We start from the raw sequence: 22,258 nt of genomic DNA on the forward strand, positions 1-22,258 counted from the left end.
AATAGAGGAGAGGGTCCTGGAGACAGGAGGTAGAAGTGGAGGCTGGGAAGGGGGTTCGGGTGGGGGCCTAATAACGGGAATCGGGTGGGGCAGCCACTCCTGCCATGACCTCAGGCCTAGGGGGCCCAGCCCAGTACTGACGTCAGCCCCCAACTACAAATGCCCCCCCCCAATAGACGAGGCAAAGGAGAGGGAGAGAGACAGGATCTGGAAGAGCAGGGAAGAGGAGCCCCAGGAACATGGGACAGGTGTGTTTGTGAATGTGTGTGTCTGTATGAGTGTGTTACCACACACCATATGTGTGTGAGAGCAGATGTATCAGAGTGTCTGTCTCTGTGTCTAAGGCTCTGCATGGGTTGGATGGTGGGTATGAAGATAGGTTTCTGAGTGTGTGCTTTTATCTTGGTACATTTGAACTGGATCAAGGGTGCTGTCGGTGTCACTGTGGGAATAATGGCTGTGTGTCTGTGTGTGTCTGAGTGTGAATGAGTGTGTGTGTCTCAGCCTGGTAAGAGAGAAGGAGAGGCAGTGCCTCAGTTTCCCTCTATGTCTGGAGAAATGAGATGTCATGGAAACAGAAAGACAGGCCAGGAGGATTAGGGGTAGGAGAGCCCAATGGATTGAGGAGATATGGAAGTGGGGGAAGGTTAGGCTAAGTTGAGCCTGGGTTGAGACAGACAGACGGATGCTGAGCTTACTCATGACCAGGGACCAGGCTTCTGCCTCCTGGAGCCCAGAGGAGCCCAAAATCAGTCCACCCCCTTTTCTCCCTGGGTCTCTCTTTTGTGTCTGATTTCTCTGGGCTAGAGTGAGAGATGATAGACTGGAAGAAGGAGACTGGGGGCTTGCCTTGGAAGCCCACAGCTTGTCTGAGAAAACAGGAGACACACAGTCAGATGAAACTACAGTACTCGCTGGGGGTGGCTCTGACCTCTTACCCACTTTGGTCTTTTTCCTTTTCTGGCTGGGCCTCAGTTTCCTTCAATGAAATTGGGGGTGGGAAAGATTGGATGCTCCCTGGGATCCAATATAACTCTTGATCTTCTCCTCTGTTGCAGGACACCCCCAAATCTGGCCCCCGCCGTGCCTGGTCTGGGCCCCTGCGTCGGCTCCTGACAATTGCCTTTGCCCTGCTGATCCTGGGTGGCATGATTTGGACCTATGCTGTGGGTGTCCCCTTGGCCTCTGACCATTATGGCCTCCTAGCCTTTGGCCTCTATGGAGCCTTTCTCTCGGCACACCTGGTGGCCCAGAGCCTCTTTGCCTACCTGGAGCACCGGCAAGTTGTCTCCCGGGCAGCTCAGGGGAAGCCAAAATGCTCCCGGAGAGTGGCATTAACCATCTCTGCCTACCAAGAAGACGCTGACTACCTGCGGCAGTGCCTGCTGTCGGCCCAGTCCCTGCAGTACCCAAGGGAGCGCCTCCGTGTACTGATGGTTGTGGATGGCAACAGGGAGGAGGATATGTATATGGTGGAGATGTTTCGGGAAGTGTTCGAAGCCGAGAACCCTGCCACCTATGTGTGGGATGGAAATTATCACCAGCCATGGGCCCCCCAAGTGTCGGGGGGCAGCGGCAAAGCTGGGGAGGTGGAGGCCGGTGGCTATGCAGAGGTCGAGGCTGAAGACCCAGGACGGCTGACCGTGGAGGCCCTGGTGAGGAGCCACCGATGCGTGTGCGTGGCTCAACGCTGGGGTGGCAAGCGAGAGGTCATGTATACGGCTTTCAAGGCCCTTGGGGACTCCGTGGACTATGTGCAGGTGAGGGGCTGCTGGAAACTGAGAACTCTGGGACTCTGAGACTACCCCTGCAACCACAGACCCCCGACTCACCCCCAAACCCTGCTGACCCTCATCTCTTTAGACTTCTAACCCCTAACCCTAGGACTTCTCTCATTCTTTGGTCCCTTCAGAACCCTGATCCCCTCTGACCCCAAAGAGTCACAGGCCTCTTTAACTCTGATTTTCCAAAATTCTGACCTCTCAGCTCTGTAACCCTCACCCCAACCTCTGATTGCCAGCCCCTCAAAAAGGGAAGGTTCCACTGGGGTTGGGTTCAAAGTGCAGATAGCCTGCTTCAGTGACTAATTGAGGGTGGGTTTCCTCAATGTGTTCGAAGTCCCAAGGAAGAGAGGGAGTTTGGTGGTGATGGGATGACTCTAAAAATGTATGGGGTTACTAAGCTGCCCAGAGCCTGGAGGCTGCCTTCTCTGGTCCTCCAAACCTCCAGACTCCTGGCCGCTAGGGCCTGACCGTGTGTCTTGGCCACAGGTGTGTGACTCAGACACGAGGCTGGATCCCATGGCCCTGCTGGAGTTGTCCCGTGTGCTGGATGAGGACATGACTATTGGGGCTGTGGGCGGGGATGTGCGGATTCTCAACCCTCTGGACTCCTGGGTCAGCTTCCTGAGCAGCCTCAGGTACTGGGTGGCCTTCAACGTTGAGCGAGCCTGCCAGAGCTACTTCCGATGTGTTTCTTGTGTCAGTGGCCCTCTTGGTGAGTTCAGGAAGGTGCCGTTGGGGACTGGAGGTTGGAAAGAAAAGGCTAAAGAGACAGACCAAGACTGGGATGGAGATGGGGATGGGATAGGGTCAGGTTGAGGGTAGGTGTGGGTGAGAGCATGGGGATGGGAACAGAGAGACTACTGGGGGAGGCATGATGAGGATGAGGGGCAAGGGTGGAGATAGAGATGAGGGTGGAGATGAACAGAGGGATAAGCTTGGGTTGGAGTTGAAGGTGGGATTTGGGATAAGGTTAGGGGTGAGGGGAAGATAGGGTTAGGAAGAGTAAAGACCAGGGGGATAGGATGGAAATAGGGATGGGAACAGGGATATATACATAGAGATGAGAATAAGGATGGGATAATCATGGTTAAGAGGACTAGATAAAAATGGGAATAATAAGGATAGAGATCTTGATGAAGATGGAGCTAGGGAGGGCAATAATGCTTTTGAAAGGGCTAGAGATGATCTTGGGATGGAGATGGGGGATAGGAACAGAGATGATGGTGATGGGGACAGAATGGGGATAGAGATGGGGATGAGGACAGAGGTTAAGATAGGGAAGATGGAGATGATATCAGTGATGGTGATGGGGATGGTTGAGATAATGTTGAGGAGGGGGATGGACTGGGGGTTGGGTTGTCCATGGGGATGGCATGGCACTGGGTCTGGAGATAGGGATAGAGATGAGGATGGAGACAGGACACTGATGATTGGGGGGAGGTATGGAGGTGGGGATGGGCTGGGGACTGGGCTCGGAAATGAGCTGCACCCAGGTGCTTACAGAGGTCTCTCTGCATCTGCTAGGTCTGTATAGGAATGACTTGTTGCAGCAGTTCCTGGAGGCCTGGTACAACCAGAAGTTCCTGGGCACCCATTGCACTTTTGGGGGATGACCGCCATCTCACCAACCGAATGCTCAGTATGGGCTATGCAACCAAGTAAGGGGGAAGCTGGCTTAGAGAAGAGGGGTGGGTAAATCAATGTGGTATATTACATGCTGCTGAGGGGCAGTATGTATTCAGTGACTAGGGAGGGAAATGAATGAACTCTATTAAGTGAATTGCTAAATTAGCTAGGCTGTAGAAAATGACAAATGAGTAATGGGTTATACCAATGTTCACAAGGCAGCATGTACTTTACCAAATGACTGTATTGGGGGTGGAGAGGGTAATATGGACTGGTGATGTAGGCAAGGCATGAAGGTGGGCTATACCAAGTGACATAATAATAACTCAGAAAAATATCTCATATCTTAAGAGATTTAATGGTTATAAAAGTCTTTCCTCAACATCTGTTGAGAGGCAGAGAGCAAATAACATTAACTCCATTCTACGTATGAGGTAGCTGATGTACTGAGAGATTAAGTAGTATTTTTTTCTCTTTTTATTTTCTGCCTGTCCATCCCTTGATCTTCCCTCTGTCCTTTGGAGTCAAGTAGAACAATCTAATTTCTATTCTATGTGATGGGCTTTTAAAGAACTTGGAGCCAGCTTTCATGTCTTTTCCCCAGCCTCTCTTGCCCCAATCTTTCTCCATGTTAAACACCCCTAGGTCCTTTATATGCCGTGGTCTCAAGACTTTTCACCATCTTGGTCCTTCTCCCTTGGACCTTCTCCCTAGACATTGTCAAGGTTTTTCCTAAAAGTGGTGCCCCAAGCAGAATACAATACCTCAGATGTGGTCTGATTGAGACACGGTATGGCAAGACCCCCCCCACCCCACCCCACCCCAGTCCTTCACACTCTGCCTTTCTCACTTCATTCTGAGATCCCATCAGCTTTCTTTGGGGCTACATTACAGAGGTGACTTATACTATGCTTGCAGCCCATGAAAGCACTCAAATCTTTTTGGATGAAAGATGGTCTGGCTACATTATCCTCATCTCATACTTGGGAGGGTCTAATACTATGGAATTCCATCTTATTAGATGTGGCCCATTATTCTAGCCTGTACAGATCTTCAACCCCGACTCTGCCATCCACCAACCTAGCTCTTCCCTACAAATGACACAAGTATCATTTGCAAATTTGAAAAACATGCCCTCAGAAACTTACCACCTTGGTGACTGTGGGCAAATTACTTAACCTTGTCTGCCAGTGAGGACAATGATAGCATCTCTATTGTTCTCAGAATAAAATGAGATATTTATGTAGAGCTTACAAACCCTTAAGTGTTATATAAATGATAGGTACTGTTATTATCATTTATTATCACCTTTATCCAAAGCATTGGTAAAAATGTAAAACATAGAGTGACTGAAGTCAGCCCTGAAGTCAGGAGGACCTGAGTTCAATGCGGCCTCATACCAAACACTTGACCCTTGCTTGCTGTGTGACCCTGGGCAAGTCACTTAACCCCAATTGCAAAAAAAGAAAAACAACCAAAAAACAAAACAAAACAGCATAAGGCCAAACCCAGGTCCCTGGGGTATTGCAGTAGAGACCCTTTCCTAAGCTGACACTAAATCATTAATCTTGGGTCACACCATTCAACCAAGTTTTTAATCCACTTAATCATATTTTCAACTAGCCTATGTCTTTCCATCTTTTCCATAATATGAAAGATTTTGTCAAATGCTCTTCTAAAATCTAAGTAAACTAGATCCACAGCATTCCCCAGTCTTGCTTTGATGTTCAGATAATAACAATATTTATATAACGCTTTTAGGTTTGCAAAGCACTTTGTATAAATATTTGACCCTCATAACAACCCTGGGATGTGGGTGCTATTATCAGCTCCATTTTACAGATCAAGAAACTGAGGGAGAGTCCAAAGTCCCATAGCTGGTAAGTCCAAGTCTGGCAGTCTATCCATTGCTCCACCTAGCAGTTTGGATAACTCAGTGTACTCAGCAACACAAGCCCTGACCCAGTCTCGACTTCTCATTCTGTGGGACTCTTATTCATGTTCCCTCATAAAATCTGCAAGGGGTTCCACCCAACATTCTGAAGGTCTTTCTCTAGATTGCTCTGCTTTGCACGGATGTTGCTGGATTATGGGGGCTTTCTTTTGATCTCATTACCTGACTGGCCCATGTTCTTCTTTTCACACTTATGCCCAATGGGATCTTTTCATCTTTGGTGACACTTCTCAATTATTCTCAATTATTGGATGGATAATGTGCCATGACATGTTCCCTTCTAACTCAAGCCTTCCCCTTTGTGGGACCCACAACTTGAATCCTCTGAAGCCACAGGGCATCACTTGAAAAATATGAGATCTAATAGATGGGATGTTGTATCAGGGCAAAGTCTGAGAGATCAACAGAACATACTAACCTAAAAGGCAATCTGGACCAGCGGCCTCCTCCTGGTCAATTTTAGCCGAAGCTCTGTGTCCCTGTGCAATGTCTCTGGAAGATATAGACTGATGGACCAGCTCCATGGATTTTCCATCCAGCTCATCTTCACATTACTGTTCTGAGCCTTGATGCCCCATGTCATCCATAAATAAGAACCTCTACAGGACCTTACCATCCATAGGAAATCCTTCTTCCATGTGGGCCCTGTATGGGATGTTCCACATGACAGTAGCCAGTCTTTTCTCTCTTTTACGTTTGTTCATATTACTTGTCAAAGGTTTATAGAATAAAGCGATTCCTGCTGTCAGTCTAGCTGAGATGGGGATAGAGATAAGGGCTGGACTTGCGATTTTATTAGTATAGGGACTTCCAGGTGAGGAAAGTACCTCAATCCATGGGCAGGTTGGCATCCTTGCTGCAACATACAGTCTTAGAGTTGCTTAGAGCACTGAGAGGTTAAGGGACTTGTCCAGGGTCACACAGACACTGTCAGAGGTGGATTTGAATTCAGGTCTTCCTGGCTCCAAGTCAGCTTTCTATTATACCATGTTTCCTTTGACCAGTCTAGTTAAGTGGTCAAATAAACAAAATGAGGATGGTTATTGTGTGGATCAAATGGGATATTTGTAAACCTTAGTGCAGAGTATACAGTTGTTGCTACACAAATGCTATTATTGGGTTTAGATCCTGGATCCGCCTTTGGATAAGACCTTAGACCTCCCCTATCTCAGTTTGCCCACATGTTACAAAGCGGATTCTTTTCTTTTATGACTTGGACTAGATGAGGTAGGCAGAGAGGCAGCAGTAGCATGGTGGATAAAGCGCTGGCCTCAGAGCCAGGAAGACCCACTTGGGACACATCCTGGCTGTGTGACCCTGGGCAAGTCACTTAATGTCTCAATGCTCTCAGCACCTCTCTAAGACTATAAGGTTCTGACCGCATTGGTAGGCAGTTTCCTCACCTGGTACTTTGCTTCCCTCGCCCATAGTGCAGAGAAGGTGCCAACCGGCACTGGTAGAGAGTCCTTCCCTATACCACGGGGTGGCCTCGGGCCCCTTCCAGCCCTATGCCTTGTGACCCCTCCTCTGTCCCTCCAGGTACACGTCGCTGTCCCGCTGCTACTCGGAGACGCCGGCGTCTTTTCTGCGCTGGCTGAGCCAGCAGACACGCTGGTCCAAGTCGTATTTCCGCGAGTGGCTGTACAATGCCCTGTGGTGGCACCGGCACCACGCGTGGATGACCTACGAGGCCGTGGTGTCCGGCCTCTTTCCGTTCTTCGTGGCGGCCACGGTGCTGCGCCTCTTCTACGCGGGCTCGCCGTGGGCGCTGCTCTGGGTGCTTCTGTGTGTGCAGGGCGTGGCGGCGGCCAAGGCGGCCTTCGCTGCGTGGCTGCGGGGCTCGCCACGCATGCTGCTCCTCTCGCTCTACGCGCCCCTCTACATGGGCGGTCTCCTGCCGGCCAAGTTCCTGGCGCTGTTCACCATGAACCAGAGCGGCTGGGGCACTTCGGGCCGCCGGCGCCTGGCGGCCAATTACGTGCCGGCCCTGCCTCTGGCTATCTGGGCCGCGCTGCTGCTCGGGGGCCTGCTGCGCAGCATAATCCACGAGGCCCAAGCAGACTGGACCAGTGAGGCGCGCAGAACCGAGGCGCGCTACCTCGCTGTCGGAGCAGCCGCCTACGTGGCCTATTGGGCGCTCATGCTGGCTCTCTATTGGGGGGGAGTCCGCAGGCTCTGCCGGCCCAGGTCTGGGGGCTACCGGGTGTCCGTGTGACAATCCTCAGGGAGGCAGTCCCGTGGTGGCCGCGAGATTGGAACTCCGAGGACTTATGTTCTCGGGGGGACTTTGGGCGTGCCACTTTACCTCGTTGGGCCTCAGTGTTCTCATCTGTAAAATGAGCACGTCAGACCAGGGGACCTCTAAGTCTAAGTCTAAGATCCTGTGACCTGGCCAGCTTCTTGCTACTACTTAGGAGACCTTGGACGAATCATTTCCAGGCGCCCGGCCTGGGATTCCTCATCTGAAGGAGTTAGGACTCTACTCTTCACGTGGGAAGGTGTAGGACTCGGACCAGATCTCTGAGGGCCCTCCCAGCACTATGATCTTTTGAATCTTCTTTCGTCCACTAGGTGCTGAGACCCCTGGGTCAGTCTTTCAGCCTCACCACCTGACTAGCTGTGCGACTTTGGGAAGGTCACTTGCCCTCCCAGGCCTCAGCTTTCTCCTCTAGACAAGTTTTGGGCGTGGGGTGGGGTACAGCTCAGGGATTGGCTCTTGGCTTTCCTTTGTGATTTTAGGTGTTAGATGTAAAATGGAGGGTAAGGGTGAGACTTAGCCTGGACACTCTCCTAGGGTTCTTTCCAGCTGTGGTGTGTATTTAAATTCTCTTCATGGAGCTCTGGCCCCTCGGGATGTGTCAGAAATGGACAGGGCGCTCCCAGGGTCTCCCTGCGCTCCCTAATGTTCTCACTCTGTCTGGAAGTGAACACTACAATTCCCAGCAAGCCTTGCTGTTGACCTCCTCGTGCAGCCCCCGATGGGAATTGTAGTTTGATTCGCTGCTCGGGGCTAGGCTGGGCTGGGGACGCCTGTGTCCTGAGGGGAAGGGGTATTTATTGGGCGGGAGGGGCGTCTTCTTGTCCGTAGGGGGTGAAGAGGCCACGGTGGCCTCTGACTCTGATCTTATTTAATTCTCTTTCACCCAAAGAGCAATAAAGAGTTTTATTTATTTTCCGACCTGTTCTGCAGTCGTCGATTGGTCGACGTGGTGTTTCCCTGAAGGGCGGGGCCTGGGGCATTAGGACTCCTGGGTCTCTGAGGAAGTATTGGAGAGTCTGGACGTTTGGATACCAGAGGAGGGCGGGGCTGAGGAATGAAGACACTTTGTATTACCGAGGGGAACTTCCAGTAAACCTGAGGGAGGGTCAAATTGCTCAGTCCTCTGCTGTCTCCCCTGAATTCCTCCAGCTAGAAGAATGTCGGGTCATCAGCTCCAGGGGCACTGGAGGGCATTGGAAAAGATACTAGATACGGAATTGCAGGATCACAGACTTTCAAAGGAGGAAAGGACCTTCGTGGCCCCGCCCCGCCCCCGAATCCTTACTGTAAAATAGCCAATAATGGGTTATCCAGACCCCTGGAGATTGGTGGCACCCACTACCTCCTCCTGAAGCAAGCCATCCTCCACTTTGGGGCAGCTATATAACTGCATGACGTCAAGTCTAGATACGCCTCTTGGCAAGAGGACATGGGTTCAAATCCCCTCCCTGCCGCTTACTCCTCGTGGCATGCTAATTTCCCTCTCTTGGCTTCAGTTTCCCCATTTGGAAAGTGACTTCTGGACCTGCGATTTTACTGGGCTGGCGAGTTCCAGGTGAGGAGGTTCCTCCAAAAGTGCGGGCAAAGTAAGAGTTCCAAGCAGGGAGAGAGGCGAGCTTTGGGATGAGAATGGATTTATAGAGCTGGAGGAGAGGGACCTTGGAAGTCACCTGGTCCAATCCTGTCATTTTTCAGGCCAGAAAGCCGAGGCCCTGAAAGGACGAAGGCCTTGCCTGAGATCATAGATAGTAAGTGGGAGAGCTGGATTAGAACCACGGTCCACTGACTCCAAATGCAGCATCCTTTCCGTGGCATCCCTCCACCCCGAAAATGGCCGGTAGCCTTTGGGGTTCTCATAGCTGCGCCTCTCCCTGAATCTGTGTCTCTCATTTAGCCTATCTGTATCTCCATCCAAGACCCTGTGTCAGTCTCAGGATTAAGAATTCTCCTCACGGATCCAGAAGACAGGACCCCGAATAGTCACTCTCCGGCCCTCGGTGAAAGCAAAGAAAGGGTTAACCTTAGCACGAACTGCGCGTGCGCGGAGAGGAAAGCTCCTGGCTTTGCTGTCACCCATAGCCCCAGCCCCTTCCTTAGTCTCGTTTCCACCGGGTACATTGCCCCTCCTGCTAGTACAGATCCACCGCTGCGCTTGCGCAATCGGGTCTCCTAGCTTCTCAACCTTGGAGATTGAATTAACCCTTTGCAGGTGGCAGCGGAATAGAAGGGGAGAGGTCTGCGGTCTGAGAAGCCCGGATAGTCAGAAGTTTAGAGACGTTGTAGCCCAACCCGCTCATTTTATAGATACTTTTATAGCGGAAAGAGAGGCCAAGAGAGGGGAAAAGATTCGCCCCAAGTCACTTAGGCAGTCCAGAGGAGGGGTCAGATCTAAAACTCAGGGAGCCTCGGGCTGCCTCTCCTTGGTTCCCAGAAGCCTCCGAAATCTTTCCTCTAGGCTTTAAACTTGGAAGCAGTATGTGCCGAGTGTCTAGAGCCGGGCTCATATGTCCTCTCTTTCACTTACTACCTCTGGGCCTCAGTTTCCCTATCTGGACGAGAGTAGATGACCTGGGAGATCCCTTCCGGTTCTAAATCTGATTTTATAAGGGTGAGAGTTTCCTGGAGAGGCTGCACTGCACTTGGGGGAGGATCGGCTAGCCTAGGAAGGACTTCCAGAGCGGCCTTAAGATTTGTGTACTCGAAGAGTTGTGTGTATGTGTTTCAATCTCTGCAGACTTTCTTTTCGTGATGGTCCGTGATGGTGGTAGGGCTTTGACCGGTGGGCTCCAGAAGGAAAGGGTTTGGGTACCGTCGTCAGTCAAGCAGTATTTATTAACCTCCTAGTACGTGCTAGGTACAGGGCTGAGGGCTAGGGATACTAAGGCAAAAAACAGTCTCTGCCCTCGGGGGGCTTACACTCTAACGGGGGAATTCCAGACCTCCCTCTCCCCTAGTACGTTGTAGGTGCCTTATCCTTGGGCCGGCTCACCGTAACTTTGGACCTAGAACGTAGACTGCCTAAAAATATCTTTATTGGGGTGATGGAAGCTAGGGGATGAAGAGGGCTTTCTTCCGAATAGCGGTACAGCAACCTGGGGAGTGAGGCAGGGAGAAAAGAGGTCTTAACCCACCGGCAGAGGGCAGGAGTTTGCCAGACCCAGTTTGGGCCTCAGAGGGTCGGGAAAATCAGGCAGTCAAAAAACCTGGGTCCCTTAGGGCGCTGTGTGAGTGTGTGTGCGTGAGTGTGTGTGTGTGAGTGTGTGAGTGTGTGTGTGCGCGCGCCCGCGTGCCCGCGTGTGAAATAAGGATGCCTGGGTCCCAGTGGATATGACAGGAGCTCCTGGTGTCTGACCAGTCCCTGGTGAGGTGGGGCTGGGGGATCCAGCCTCCCGGGTCCTCGGGGAGGGCGTCACTCACATCCCCAGCACGATGAAGCTCGTGGTGCCCAGGCCAGCTGCCAGCCCAAGCAGGCACAGGTTTCTCAGCGTCAGGGCCCCGGGGTGGGCCAGCAGTGTGGAAAAGCTTGGCTGCCAGGGTTCTGGACAGTCGGCCTTGGAGCCTTTTGCCTTCAGCACCGCCCGGAACAAGGTCTGCAGTTCTGTTTCATTCTGCGCTTTCCCTGAAGTCACTGGGGACACGCGAGGCGCAAAGGCGGGGCCCGAGCCTGTTCTCGCCTTCCCACTGCGTCCTCACCTTCCACCTCCAGAACCCTGCCCTCCCCACCTGCCCCAGGCCTGCGGCTGCCCCAGCTCAGGCTCGGCCTCACCATTTAGGAAGAAGAACAACCGGGCCAAGGGTTGCTCGTCGGAACTAAGCAGGCAGGAGAAAGTCCCGCGGTGCGGGGGCCGAACAGGCCGGATCCGAGCAAACTCATCTTGTGCTCTAGGCATCACGCGGAAGTAGGAGAGGTCCTTGGTCCGGATCTGGGGATGGGAAAGGAAGAGGGGGCCATGAGACCAAGAAATGCCAAGAGACAGGGGCCTGGGTAGAGACAGAGAAACACGGAGAGACAAAGTCGGTAGCACGCAGGCAGAAACACGGACAGAGGCATCGAGAGAGAGGGGGAAAGGCAGCGTCAGGAGGGAATGGGGAAAGAGGTAAGGACGGGAATGGGAGGGATGGAAAGAAGGTTGGGGGTGGACAGATGGAGGGATAGAGGATGAAAGGATGGAAGCAAGGATGAAAGGAAAGGTTAGGGGATAGACAGATGGAGAGATGGGGGGTGAAGGGATAGAAGCAAGGATGGGGATGAAGGATGGAAGGAAGGTTGGGAGGGTGGACAGATGGAGGGATAGGAGATGAAGGGATGGAGACAAGGATGGGGATGAAGGGGTACCAGAAAGAGAGGAAGGAAGATTGGGTTGGCAATGGACGTATGGAGATAAATGGAGGTTAGGTGGGGGAAGGAGGATGAAGGAATGGAGACGGAGAGCGGGGCCGGGGGGGGGGGGAGGGAGATTGCAAAGTGTTGAGATGCTAACGAAAAGAGGGAAAGAGGAAGCAGGAAGAGCTTTTTCTAGGAATTAGGAAGTGAAAGGCTGAGGCTGGAGGTTCGAGCCAGGGTCAGATATGCCCCCTCCCCCTCCCAGTTACGCTAGGAGACACTCACATTCCCCGCAAACAGCCAGGTATAGGTCAGCTCCGAGGGAGTGGAGAAAGACACGGAGCACGAGAAGGCAGCCTGGCCTCCCACTGGCACCAGCAAGTCCCGGACTGGGGAGGGGGTCAGGTTCTGCCTAAAAACCTAGCCCACCCACTTGGAATTCTCCATGCCGCCCTCCTCCCCCCATCTCCGTAAAGATGCTCTTGAACCCCGGGTTTTTGAGCCCCGCCCCCACGGAATCTCCCGGCTCTGCGCCCATTAAAAAAACCTCCGGGCCCCGCCCCCTCTGGCCCCACCCCTTCGGCAGTTCTCTTGGCCCCGCCCTTATCAACCTCTCTAGGTCCCGCCCCCTCCAAGGTGGCCCCGCCCCCAGCCTCCTCCCGGCCCCGCCCCCTACTCGGGCACTCCAGCGGGAGGTCACAGTCATGGGCAGCGCACGAATTGCAGAAGAAGAGTCGGGCCATCTCCTGGAACCCTTGGGGGGCGGAGGTTAGCAGAGAGGTTGCTGCTTGGCTCAGAGCTCCGGCCCTAACGGTCCGGGGTCCCGCCTCCCTCCTTCCACCGTTCTCATTGGTCCAACCCAGGCGCAGTCCCAACCCTCTATCTTCCTATTGGCCACTTCGGGACAGGCTCCGCCCCTCATGGGTGGGGAGACGTCATAGAACTGCACCTGACCTCTGCCTCTCCGATGAATTATTAAAAAAACTAACCCCGCCCCCACCCCGCCCATTGGTCGGTTCCATCCAGCTGGGCGGGTTCCTCTGGGGCTTACCGCAGGGTGGCACGCAGGCGGGGGCTGAGAAGAGAGTGCAGAGAGCCCAAATCAGCCTCCTCCCCCACTCATCGTTATGGGGGAGGGCGGGCAGGGGGCGGGGGTGGGGTGGGAATGGAAACACCCCCGTCCCTCCCTCTCCTCCGGGGCTTCTCGAAGGGGGCGGGGCGACCGGGATAATTTAGCATTCTGTGTAGGATACAGGCATGATAGTCCCGCAATCCGTGGAGAGGAAGGGGGCCGGGTAATGTAACAATTTCATGGATGGGGTGGGGCCTGATCGTCTAGCGTTCCACGGAGGGGGCGGGGCCAGATAATGCAACAGTAGATGGTGGGGGCGGGGCCTGATAAGTCAGCATTCCAAGGAGGGGGTGGGGCCAGGTAATGTAACATTACTTGGAGGGCGGGGCCAGGTAACTCCCAGTGCCAAGGAGGGAGGGGGCGGGGCTTCAGAATGCTTGGGGGTCTCTGGGAGCTGGCCTTGGGGAGGAGGTGCAGAGGTTCTACCTTTGCTCAGCTCCTTGACGACCTCTTCTATGCTCCGGGCAGCCGCGGGGAAGGCCACTTTGTAGGACTCTGGGGGTGAAGGTAGGGGTGGGGAGCCAGGGCGGGGTGGATGAATAGACTGTTAGAGCCAGAGTCTCTGGCCAGGGGCAGCGGAGGGGCATGAGTCGGGAGATTCCCCCCTTGCCCCAGCCCTCTGGCTGTACCGCCCTCTCTCTCCTCTAAAGACAACACTAGCCTCTCCAGGAGTGTTGTACTTCAAATCAGATACGATTCTCAGATCTGGCACTACACGTGTGACCTTGGGCAGGTCCCTTAACTCCTGTGGGTCTCATGTGTAAAATGAAGAGGTTGATCTATATGGTCCTATTTAGTTCCCTTGCAGCTCCAAACTCTGAAAATGTAAACAGCTTTTCAGGGGCAGCTCAACACAGTTGATGAAATGCTGCGCTTGAAGTAAGGAAGAGTTGAGTTCAAATTCTACTTAACCTATCTGAGATTCAGGCAACTCTGAGAGTAATTCATAGACAGGTGGAGAAAGTCCCACATTTAGTGTACTTGGAAGTTGATGTAGTACTTTTCTCATTTCTATGGGGGTAAGTGGGGTTTAAAAAAAAATCTTCATTTAGCTCCAAGAAGCTGAGGGTGGAAGAGAACTGACCGACAATCACACAGCTGTTCTGCAACCATGGGAGACAGACACCTTCATGAAAGGCTTAGGGGATGGAGCATTGGGTTTTGAGCAAGGACACCTGGGTTAAGCTCCTGCCCCAGATATTCACTAGCTGTGGGATCATGGGCCAGTCAAATGACCTCTCAGACCCTCAGTTTCCTCATCTGGAAAATGGGAATAATAATTCTAAATGGCTAGTTGGGGTTGCATTGCATAACTTCAAGTGATGTAGAAACCTGAGCTGTTATTACCAGGAAGAGGGTTTAGGTGTGTCCTGGTTGGCCCCCAGAAGGTTGGACCAGGAGGGGAAAGGGGAGAAGGCGCAATTAAAAAGAGCTCAGCTCAAGGTGAGGGAATACTTCCTAATGGCTAGAGCCCCCAAAGTGGAGTGGTTGCCTGGCTCCTCCCACCCTCACCCACCGCCCTCAGGTACATGAGCTCCCAGTCACTGGAGGCCCTCAAGCAGGGACAACTCTTACTGATGTTTGTGGCTTAGCATAAGAGATTGGACTAGATGACTTTTGGGTGGGGTCCACTTTTACTCTGAGATCTTAGATGTCTCCCTAATGATTTGCTCATTCTCCATCTTCTGTCTACCTGTTGTGAGCTCACTTTGTGAGGCCTGATTCAATTTTTTAAAAATTAATAAGTGCCTACTGTGTGCCCAGCATTGTGCTACACTGTAAAGATTCAAACACAAAAATGCATGTCCTTCCCTCAGGGAGCTTACAGATTACTGGAAAATACTACTTACACAGAGAATTACTGATGAGGATTTATTGTGAAGTCAGCCAGCCCACAAACACTTATTAAACATATTATTACAAGTAGTCTCTGCCCTTAAGGAGCTCACCTTCTAATGGGGAGACTGCGTGAGTGGGACTGTCAGAGGGAAGGCTTCTGGGGAGACTGGAAAGGCCTCTTCCAGCAGAAGAAAGAAGCTGAGAGGCCTGGGGTAAGAGGAGGTAGTTAGTGAAAAGGCCCCTGGCAGATGGAATGCCATGTGTGAGGAGCCACATAAAGGTCCCTGGGTGCTGGATTGTAGATTGGGTAATAAGGTGAAAGGACGCTGGAAACGTGGGTTAGGTCATGAAGAACTTTGAATGTCAAACAGATTTTATATGTGATTCTGGAGGTAATAGGGAGCCATCAGAGTTTACTGAGTAAGGGGCAGAGGGAGGGGGGTGACATGTTCAGGTCAGTGGAGGATGGATTGGAGGCGGGAAGACCAGGCAGCAGCTACTGCATTAGTCCAGATGTGAGGTGATGAGGAGGTAGCTGGCTGAGTACAGAGAAGGAGAGATGTATATGAGAGAGGATGAGAACATAGAAGAGCCTGTAGTTGGTGACAGGTTGGATCTGGGAGGTGTGAGGAGTCAAAAATGACCTGTAGGTTGTATCTTGGATGATCGGGAGGACTGTGGGGAGGTCTGGAAGAAGGGAAAGCAAGAGTGAGTTCTGTTTTAGACATGTTGAGTTCCAGCTGTTTAACATCCAGTTTGAGACATCTCAAAGGCAGTTGGTGGGTGATGTGAGACAAGAGGAGCTGATGAGATCACCAGGTGGGATAGTACAGAGGGAGAAGAGGGCCCAGATCAGAGCCTGGGGGACACAAAAAAGGAGTCTGAGAAGTGATCAGAGAAGTAGGAGAACTGGGAGAGAAAACCTAGAGAGAAGTCATTGAGGATAGGAGGGTGATTGAAAGTAGCAAAGGCTGCAGAGACGTTAGGAAGGATGGGGACTTAGAAAAGGTCATCGATTGGGGAATTAAGAGATTACTGGTAACTTTGTAAAGAACAGTTTCAGTTGAATGATGAGGTTGGAAGCCAGGACACAGAGTTTTGGGAAATGAGTTGGGACAGGAATTAAAGGCACTCAGTGTAGATGGCTTTCTCAAGGAGTTTAGCTACAAAGTGAAGGACAGATGGGATAATAGCTATCTTGGCTGGTTGGATCAAGTGAGAGATTTTTTTCTTCTTTTTAAGGATGGGGGAGACCCGGATGGCAGCAGAGAAGCAGACAGTAAACAGGGAGAGATTGAAGGTTAGCGAGAGTGGGGATGATAGAGGGGGCAATCTGTTGGAGAGGACAGGGTAGAACGGGGAGCAAGGATGCCTGCAGAGGGGTTTTCCTTGGCAGGGATGAGGGTTACCTTATTATGTGAGACAAAGGTGAAGGAGATAGTGTGGGAAGATAGCTGAGTGAAGTGAGATGAGGAGGAGGGAGCCCTCAGTGAATGGCCTCAATTTTTTCAGTGAAATATGAGGCGAGGTTCTCAGCTGAAAGGGTGGGGGGAGGGGGTGCCATGGGAGACTTGAGTAGGAGATGAAAAGGTTTGGAAGAGCCGCTGTGGTGAGTGGAATGGGAATTCATTATATCTGCTCTGGGAATCTGGCTCACCCCATCTCCAAGGGAGGCTGTTATTTCCTCCCTGGTGGAGAGCAAAAGAGGGGCTGTGTGCTGGACACGTATTCTTCCTGTTTCCTATTTCTATGTGATAGAATTCTATTTATCTACCACCCCTCAAATATTGACAGACTGGGGGCTCGAGGCTCTCTCAGGGATTTCAAAATAAAAACCACTCTCCCTGGTCTCTCTAAAGAGGCTGGTAATGGTGAGCACGTGGGTTCTTTCTCCCCCACCTGCCTCTGTCTCTGTCTCCTCTCTCCCTCCTCCTCTCTCTCTTCCCCCTTTCAATCCCCACACTGTTTCTCTTCTCTCTCTTTCTCTCATGTCTCCCCCCTCCCTTTTCTCTCTCTCTGTCTCTCTCCTCTCTTTCTCTCTCTCATTCCCTCCTCTCTCTCTCCTCTCTCTCTCTCCTCTCCTCTCTCTTCTCTCTCCCCCCTCTTTCTTCTCTCTCTCTCTCTCTCTCTCTCTCTCTCTCTCTCTCTCTCTCTCTCTCTCTCTCTCTCTCTCCTTCCTTTACTGGTTACACTAAAGTCAGTCTCTGAAAGCAAGCAGTCACATCCATCCCAGCACACAGAAAACAGACTTTGGGGAAGTTACACAGATTAGAGAAGTAGATAGAATACAGAGGGGGCACATATGATTTTCAACTCAGAGAAAAGAGAAAACCTCAGTTCTATTAAAGAGAGAATGAACTCTCTGCTCTTAACAGTCCCGGGGGGGGGGGTGCAGGTGTTGGGAAATGAGGGACTGTTGGTTGGAGGGCTGGCTTTCTCATATCTTCAGATAAGAGACCTCCTGCATTGAGCAGGGAAGGAGTCAGTAGAAAGGCCAGGACTGAAGACTGGAGAGAGACAGTGGGGATGATAGAGGGGGAATCTGCTGCAGAAGATGGGATGGAATGGGATTACTTGTGTATGTAAAGAAGTCTGCCTTGTCAGGGAGAAGGGTCATTGCAATATGTAAGCTGGGTGAAGGAGGAGATAGTGGGGGAAGGCATCTGAGTGATGTGAGATGAGGAGGAGGGGAGAAGAAGGAATTTTTGGTGAATGGCCTCATTTTTTTTTTCCAGTTAAGTATGAAGCAATATCCTCAGCTGATAGGAGAGGGGGAGGGAGAGTCATGGAAATTTTGAGTAGAGGTGAGAAGGTCTGGAACAACCACTGCAGTGAATTGATTAGGGGGTTTAAAAGCACTGTTTTGCTGCAGTGGGGCCCCGTTGAGATTAGATAACATGCATTGGAAGGGGACCCACTTGGCACAATTTTGTGAGTTTCTCCAGATCTGTTCAGCAGCACACGAATAGGAGTGAATGCTGTGGTTGGTGGGAGTAATCCAAGCTTGGGGTTTGTTGAGGAGAGCTTGGTGATAGGGCATGGGACTTGAGTATGGAGGACTGTGTAAAATTTAACAAAAGGTCAAGATAGGGAAGGGAGGATAGTGTGGCCAGTGCAGGGGTGATGGCCTGGGAGGACTCTGAGGCTGGAGGAATCGATAGTCATGGTGAGGATGAAGAACAGAGTTTAGGATCACGAGGAAGAGGGAAAGTTAGCATGATAAAAGATTATGATCAAATAAAGGAATTCTGGAGTTCATGACCATGCAGGGGAGCCCTTGTGGGGAATGGCAAAGTCAAGGATATGGCTATCCATGTGGGTGATGGAGGTCTGGGTCATGGGAACTGAGGACTTTGAAGAACCGAGAGTGAAGCTATTTGAGTGAGCATCGCCATGTAGGTTGGGGTCACCTAATATGAGACTTGGGGTAGGAGGGGAGAGAGATACTGTGAGCCAGGAACTGAGGTCACTGAAGAAAGGAGATGCCCCCGAGACTGAGAGAACACCACCAGAATCCAGATTGGGTGATAAATATGGATTGGATGACCTCAAAGGAGGAGAGCTACTGAGTGACCTGGCGAAGAGAAAGTCTGTAAGTGGCAATGGGGAGCAAGAAGCATTGGTCTCTCCTATCATGACTGGTAAGTTAGGGGGTGGGAGGATGGGAAACAGGGATGAGCGAAGGTACAGCCACTATTGAAAAGGGAGGCCAAGCTTGCATTGTCATCAAGAGGGAGCCAGGTCTCAGAGAGAAGAAAAGATTTAAAGTAAATGCAAGAGGAGAGAATCCTAGCAACTGGGGGAGGATTTAATTTGATTCAATTTAGTATTTTATTAAATGCCTACTGTTGGCCTGGCACAGTGGTAGGCAATGGGGATACAGACCCCCAAATGGAATGATCCCTGTCTTGGATGAGCTCACATAGAAACAACATGCACACCAGTAAGTAAATGCAAAACTGAAGTGATCCAAATACAAAGTGATTTTATTGGGGGGAGAGGGGAGCACCAACAACTGGCTGGAGCAGGAGGGTCTCTTGTAGGAAGGGGCACTAGAGCTGAGCCTGGAAAGGATCCCAATGGGGTAGAAGGGAGGAGGGGTATGTCCCATGCCAGTCGGCTGATGTCCTTTCCGCATCGTTTCCTGCTTCTTCCTCTGACTCCTAAAACCAGTCGAGAAGGTCCCCCTTCTCTTTTCCCAGTAACTACTTCACAACTAAAGTGTCCCATCTGGACTCAGATGGCCCTTCATTATCTGGAATGACAGATAAGACCCCTTTTAGTCCACCTTGGGTAAATCAAGAAACATTCCAGGTCCATCCTATTGCTCCTTGACGAATTACCGAGCTCAAAGATGTCCAAGCATAGATAGGAAACCTGGGACTCTGTCTTGGGAGGCGCTATGCAATCTGCACACAATAGCCACAGTTTTGTAGGCTTCTGGCTTTCCCATTGGGCAGCTAGGTGGTACAGTGGATAGAGCAACAGTCCTGTAGTCAGGAAGACTCATCTTTTCAAATCCAACCTCAGACACTTACCGGCTGTGTGACCCTGGACAAGTCACTTAACCCTGTTTGCCTCATTTTCCTCATCTGTAAAATGGCAAACCATTATGATATCTTTGCCAAGAAAACCCCAAGTGGGCTTACAGAGAGTTGGGCATGACTGAACAACAACAACAACAGAATTCCTGTTCCTATCTGTGGCTGGCATAAAGAATGTGCTTTAATGAATCTCTTTTAGATCCAGTACTTAGCAAAGTGCCTGGCACATAGAAGGTACTAAATAAATGTCAGTTGATACACACTTCATAGATTTAATACTGGAAAGAACCATAAAGGCAATAATCTCATCCCTTCCTTTTAAAGATAGAGTCTCAGAGAGAATGTGGCTTGCCCATGGTCAAGTCACTTAAAATATAATAACTGTAATAGGTGGGACTTGAACCCAAATCCAGAGCTCTTCTCACTGTACGACACTTCATGTGTGGATTTCCTCTTCCTAGAGCATAAGTTAGCACATTATCACTCATTTGGAGGTACGTTTGCCCCCAGACGAAGGAATGAGAATGGATAGGAGAGGTTGTTCAAGCTTCCTCCTAATTTTCAAATTCCTTGAATTCAGAGAGTCCTCATTACCTTTTCTTTATTGAATTACTATAACTTAGTTACTAAACTTTGAGTGTTGAAAAATGGTACCCAAAAAGGCTAATCTGTGGGTCTGGGGCTATGGAACAACCCTAGGGAAAAATGGGGATCATTGCTGTTGAGATGGCTGACAATGTAGGCAGACTGCCCAGCTCCTCTACTTCAGCAAAGAGCAGAAACTTGCGCCAGATTGAATAACAATCAAGAAACCCAATGAGAAATTACAGTAAATGACTTCTTCCATCCCAGAACCGCACAAAAAGTCAGCCAACAGCCCACAGACAATATGAAATGGGACCACCAACAAAGCCAGCACTAGGATAAGCAAACAAGTGCATAGCCTCTGAATGAAACCAGAGGATGGCCAGAGGCACATGTAGCCTGTAGGAATCTCTGTCCAGATGCAATAACCTGAGGGTCAGAAGCCCCCTGAGAAAGCTGTGGTTGTAAACTGACACTGGGGTCCTTGGGTAGCAAAGCAGTACGGGTGCAGCAGTGCTGGACCAGGGCAGCCCAGGAACCTCGGGCTCTGAGGGGCCTGGTATTCTGCCTTGAAGATCCATCGCTTTGAACCTCAGAGATCCAAGTAGCGACTAAACCCAGTAGGGAAAAGTCAGCATAGGAGCCTGGGGGACCCAGGGCCAGACCAAGCTGGAGAAAAAAACATAGCAGGCATGGGAGTCTGGACTTGGCACGAAACCCAAATTCAGAAACTAAAGCTAGACCAGAGGAGCAAATCAAAGAAAATGCTAGCCAGTATAAAAAATTATTGAGATCTAGAGATGTCCTAAAAGAAGGAAAAAGGAATTCTGTAACTATTGCAGCAGAGACAAAATGCTAACCGGTATAAAAAATTAAGATCTAGAGATGTCCTAAAAGAAGGAAAAAGGAATTCCATAACTATTGCAGCAGAGACTAAAAGAAAAAAAGGGATTTTTCTCAATAAGTACATGAATACCTACAAGAAATGAAATGAGGCAAAAAATGAAATAAAAGCTCTGGAGGAAAGAATTGAAAAGATAATAAAAAGCATAGAAGGGACAATGACAAACCTTACCCATGTAATGGACGACCTGAAAACTAGAATAGAACAAACAGAAATCAATGACTCCATAAGGCAATAAGAAATATTAGAACAAAAAAATTGAAGAAAATATGTTACCTGTTATCAAAAACAACTGAACTGGAAAGCAGGTCCAGGAGAATTAATTCAAGAATCATCAGTCTCCCCAAGAACCAAAATTTTTAAAAAGCCCTTTGATACTTCATTTCAAGAAGTCATAAATGAAATCTGCTTAGATCTGTTAGAACCAGAGGGCAAAGTGAAGACAGAAAGAACCCACGAATCGCCTTCTGAAGGAAATCCCAAAAGAAGTCTCAGGAATGGCAAACTTAAAATCTAAGGCTCCTGAATCAAAGAAAAAAATACTGCAAACATCCATAAGGAAACAATTCAAGTCCTAAGGATCCACCAGACCTGGCAACTTCTACTTTAAATGAAAAGGGATTTTGGAATTCAGTTTTCTGAAAAGCAAAAGACAGAGGCTTATAACCAATAATAACTTACCCTGTAAAGCAGAGTATAATCCTATAAAGGGGGAAAAAGTTAACCTTTAATGGCACAGAGGACTTTCAAGTATTATGACTAAAAGAACAGAGCTGAGTAGGAACTTTGAAATGGACATAACAAGAGTGAAGAGAAACCCAGGAAGGTAAATTTGTCTGAGCAGTTGTTAGGGGTTTCATGATGATACAGTGCTGATATTCCAGTTGCAGGAGAAGAAACAAGTTTTCCTTCAGAGCCTTCGTGTATTTATGGGGTATTGAGTGAGTTCGGTGAGGAAGAAAGAGGACCTGAGGGTGTGTTGATTTTGTTCTGGGTAGGGAAAGAAGAGAGGAAGAGTAATAAAGGGAATACACTGGTATGGAGGGAATGGAGAAGGAGATGAAATGCTCACTCACACACACACACACACACACACACACACACGCACACACACACAAACAGCTTGGAGTATAGGTACATCACATTCAACAGGGAAGCAACTGGAGGTGGTTTTTAGGAGGGAGCATAATGCCAGGGAGGGTACAGTCACAAACAGAACAAATTTCCTTATCCTGAAGAGAGGATAAAAAGGAAAAAAGAAAAACAGAAGAACTGCAAGTTAGGGGGTTGATTCTGATCACCTCTT

At 50.2% G+C, this 22,258-nt stretch overlaps 2 protein-coding genes across 2 annotated transcripts in view; one reads left to right on the top strand and one right to left on the bottom strand.

Moving 5' to 3' along the window:
• The first annotated feature begins 197 nt into the window (after positions 1–197).
• On the top strand, positions 198–8,424 carry HAS1 (hyaluronan synthase 1). Its single transcript, XM_021003487.2, is given in 6 exon segments — positions 198–248; positions 1,059–1,760; positions 2,271–2,496; positions 3,309–3,388; positions 3,390–3,442; positions 6,904–8,424. Coding segments are annotated over 6 exon segments (1,746 nt in total). The 5' UTR covers positions 198–239; the 3' UTR covers positions 7,580–8,424.
• Positions 8,425–10,438: 2,014 nt separating this feature from the next.
• The window catches only part of SPACA6 (sperm acrosome associated 6), a 37,946-nt gene continuing 26,126 nt past the window's right edge, over positions 10,439–22,258 (bottom strand). Inside the window, exons 3-9 of the mRNA XM_021003488.2 lie at positions 13,507–13,575; positions 13,000–13,023; positions 12,625–12,702; positions 12,234–12,337; positions 11,391–11,547; positions 11,042–11,252; positions 10,439–10,716 (exon numbers count right to left, since the gene is read on the bottom strand). Of these exons, the coding sequence (XP_020859147.1) occupies positions 10,575–10,716; positions 11,042–11,252; positions 11,391–11,547; positions 12,234–12,337; positions 12,625–12,702; positions 13,000–13,023; positions 13,507–13,575 (785 nt within the window). The 3' untranslated portion in view covers positions 10,439–10,574. The remainder of the gene's footprint in view (positions 10,717–11,041; positions 11,253–11,390; positions 11,548–12,233; positions 12,338–12,624; positions 12,703–12,999; positions 13,024–13,506; positions 13,576–22,258) is intronic.

Source organism: Phascolarctos cinereus, unplaced genomic scaffold, assembly GCF_003287225.1.
Source record: "Phascolarctos cinereus isolate Bilbo 61053 unplaced genomic scaffold, phaCin_HiC Scaffold_726;HRSCAF=1367, whole genome shotgun sequence".
Taxonomy (NCBI): Eukaryota; Metazoa; Chordata; class Mammalia; order Diprotodontia; family Phascolarctidae; genus Phascolarctos; species Phascolarctos cinereus.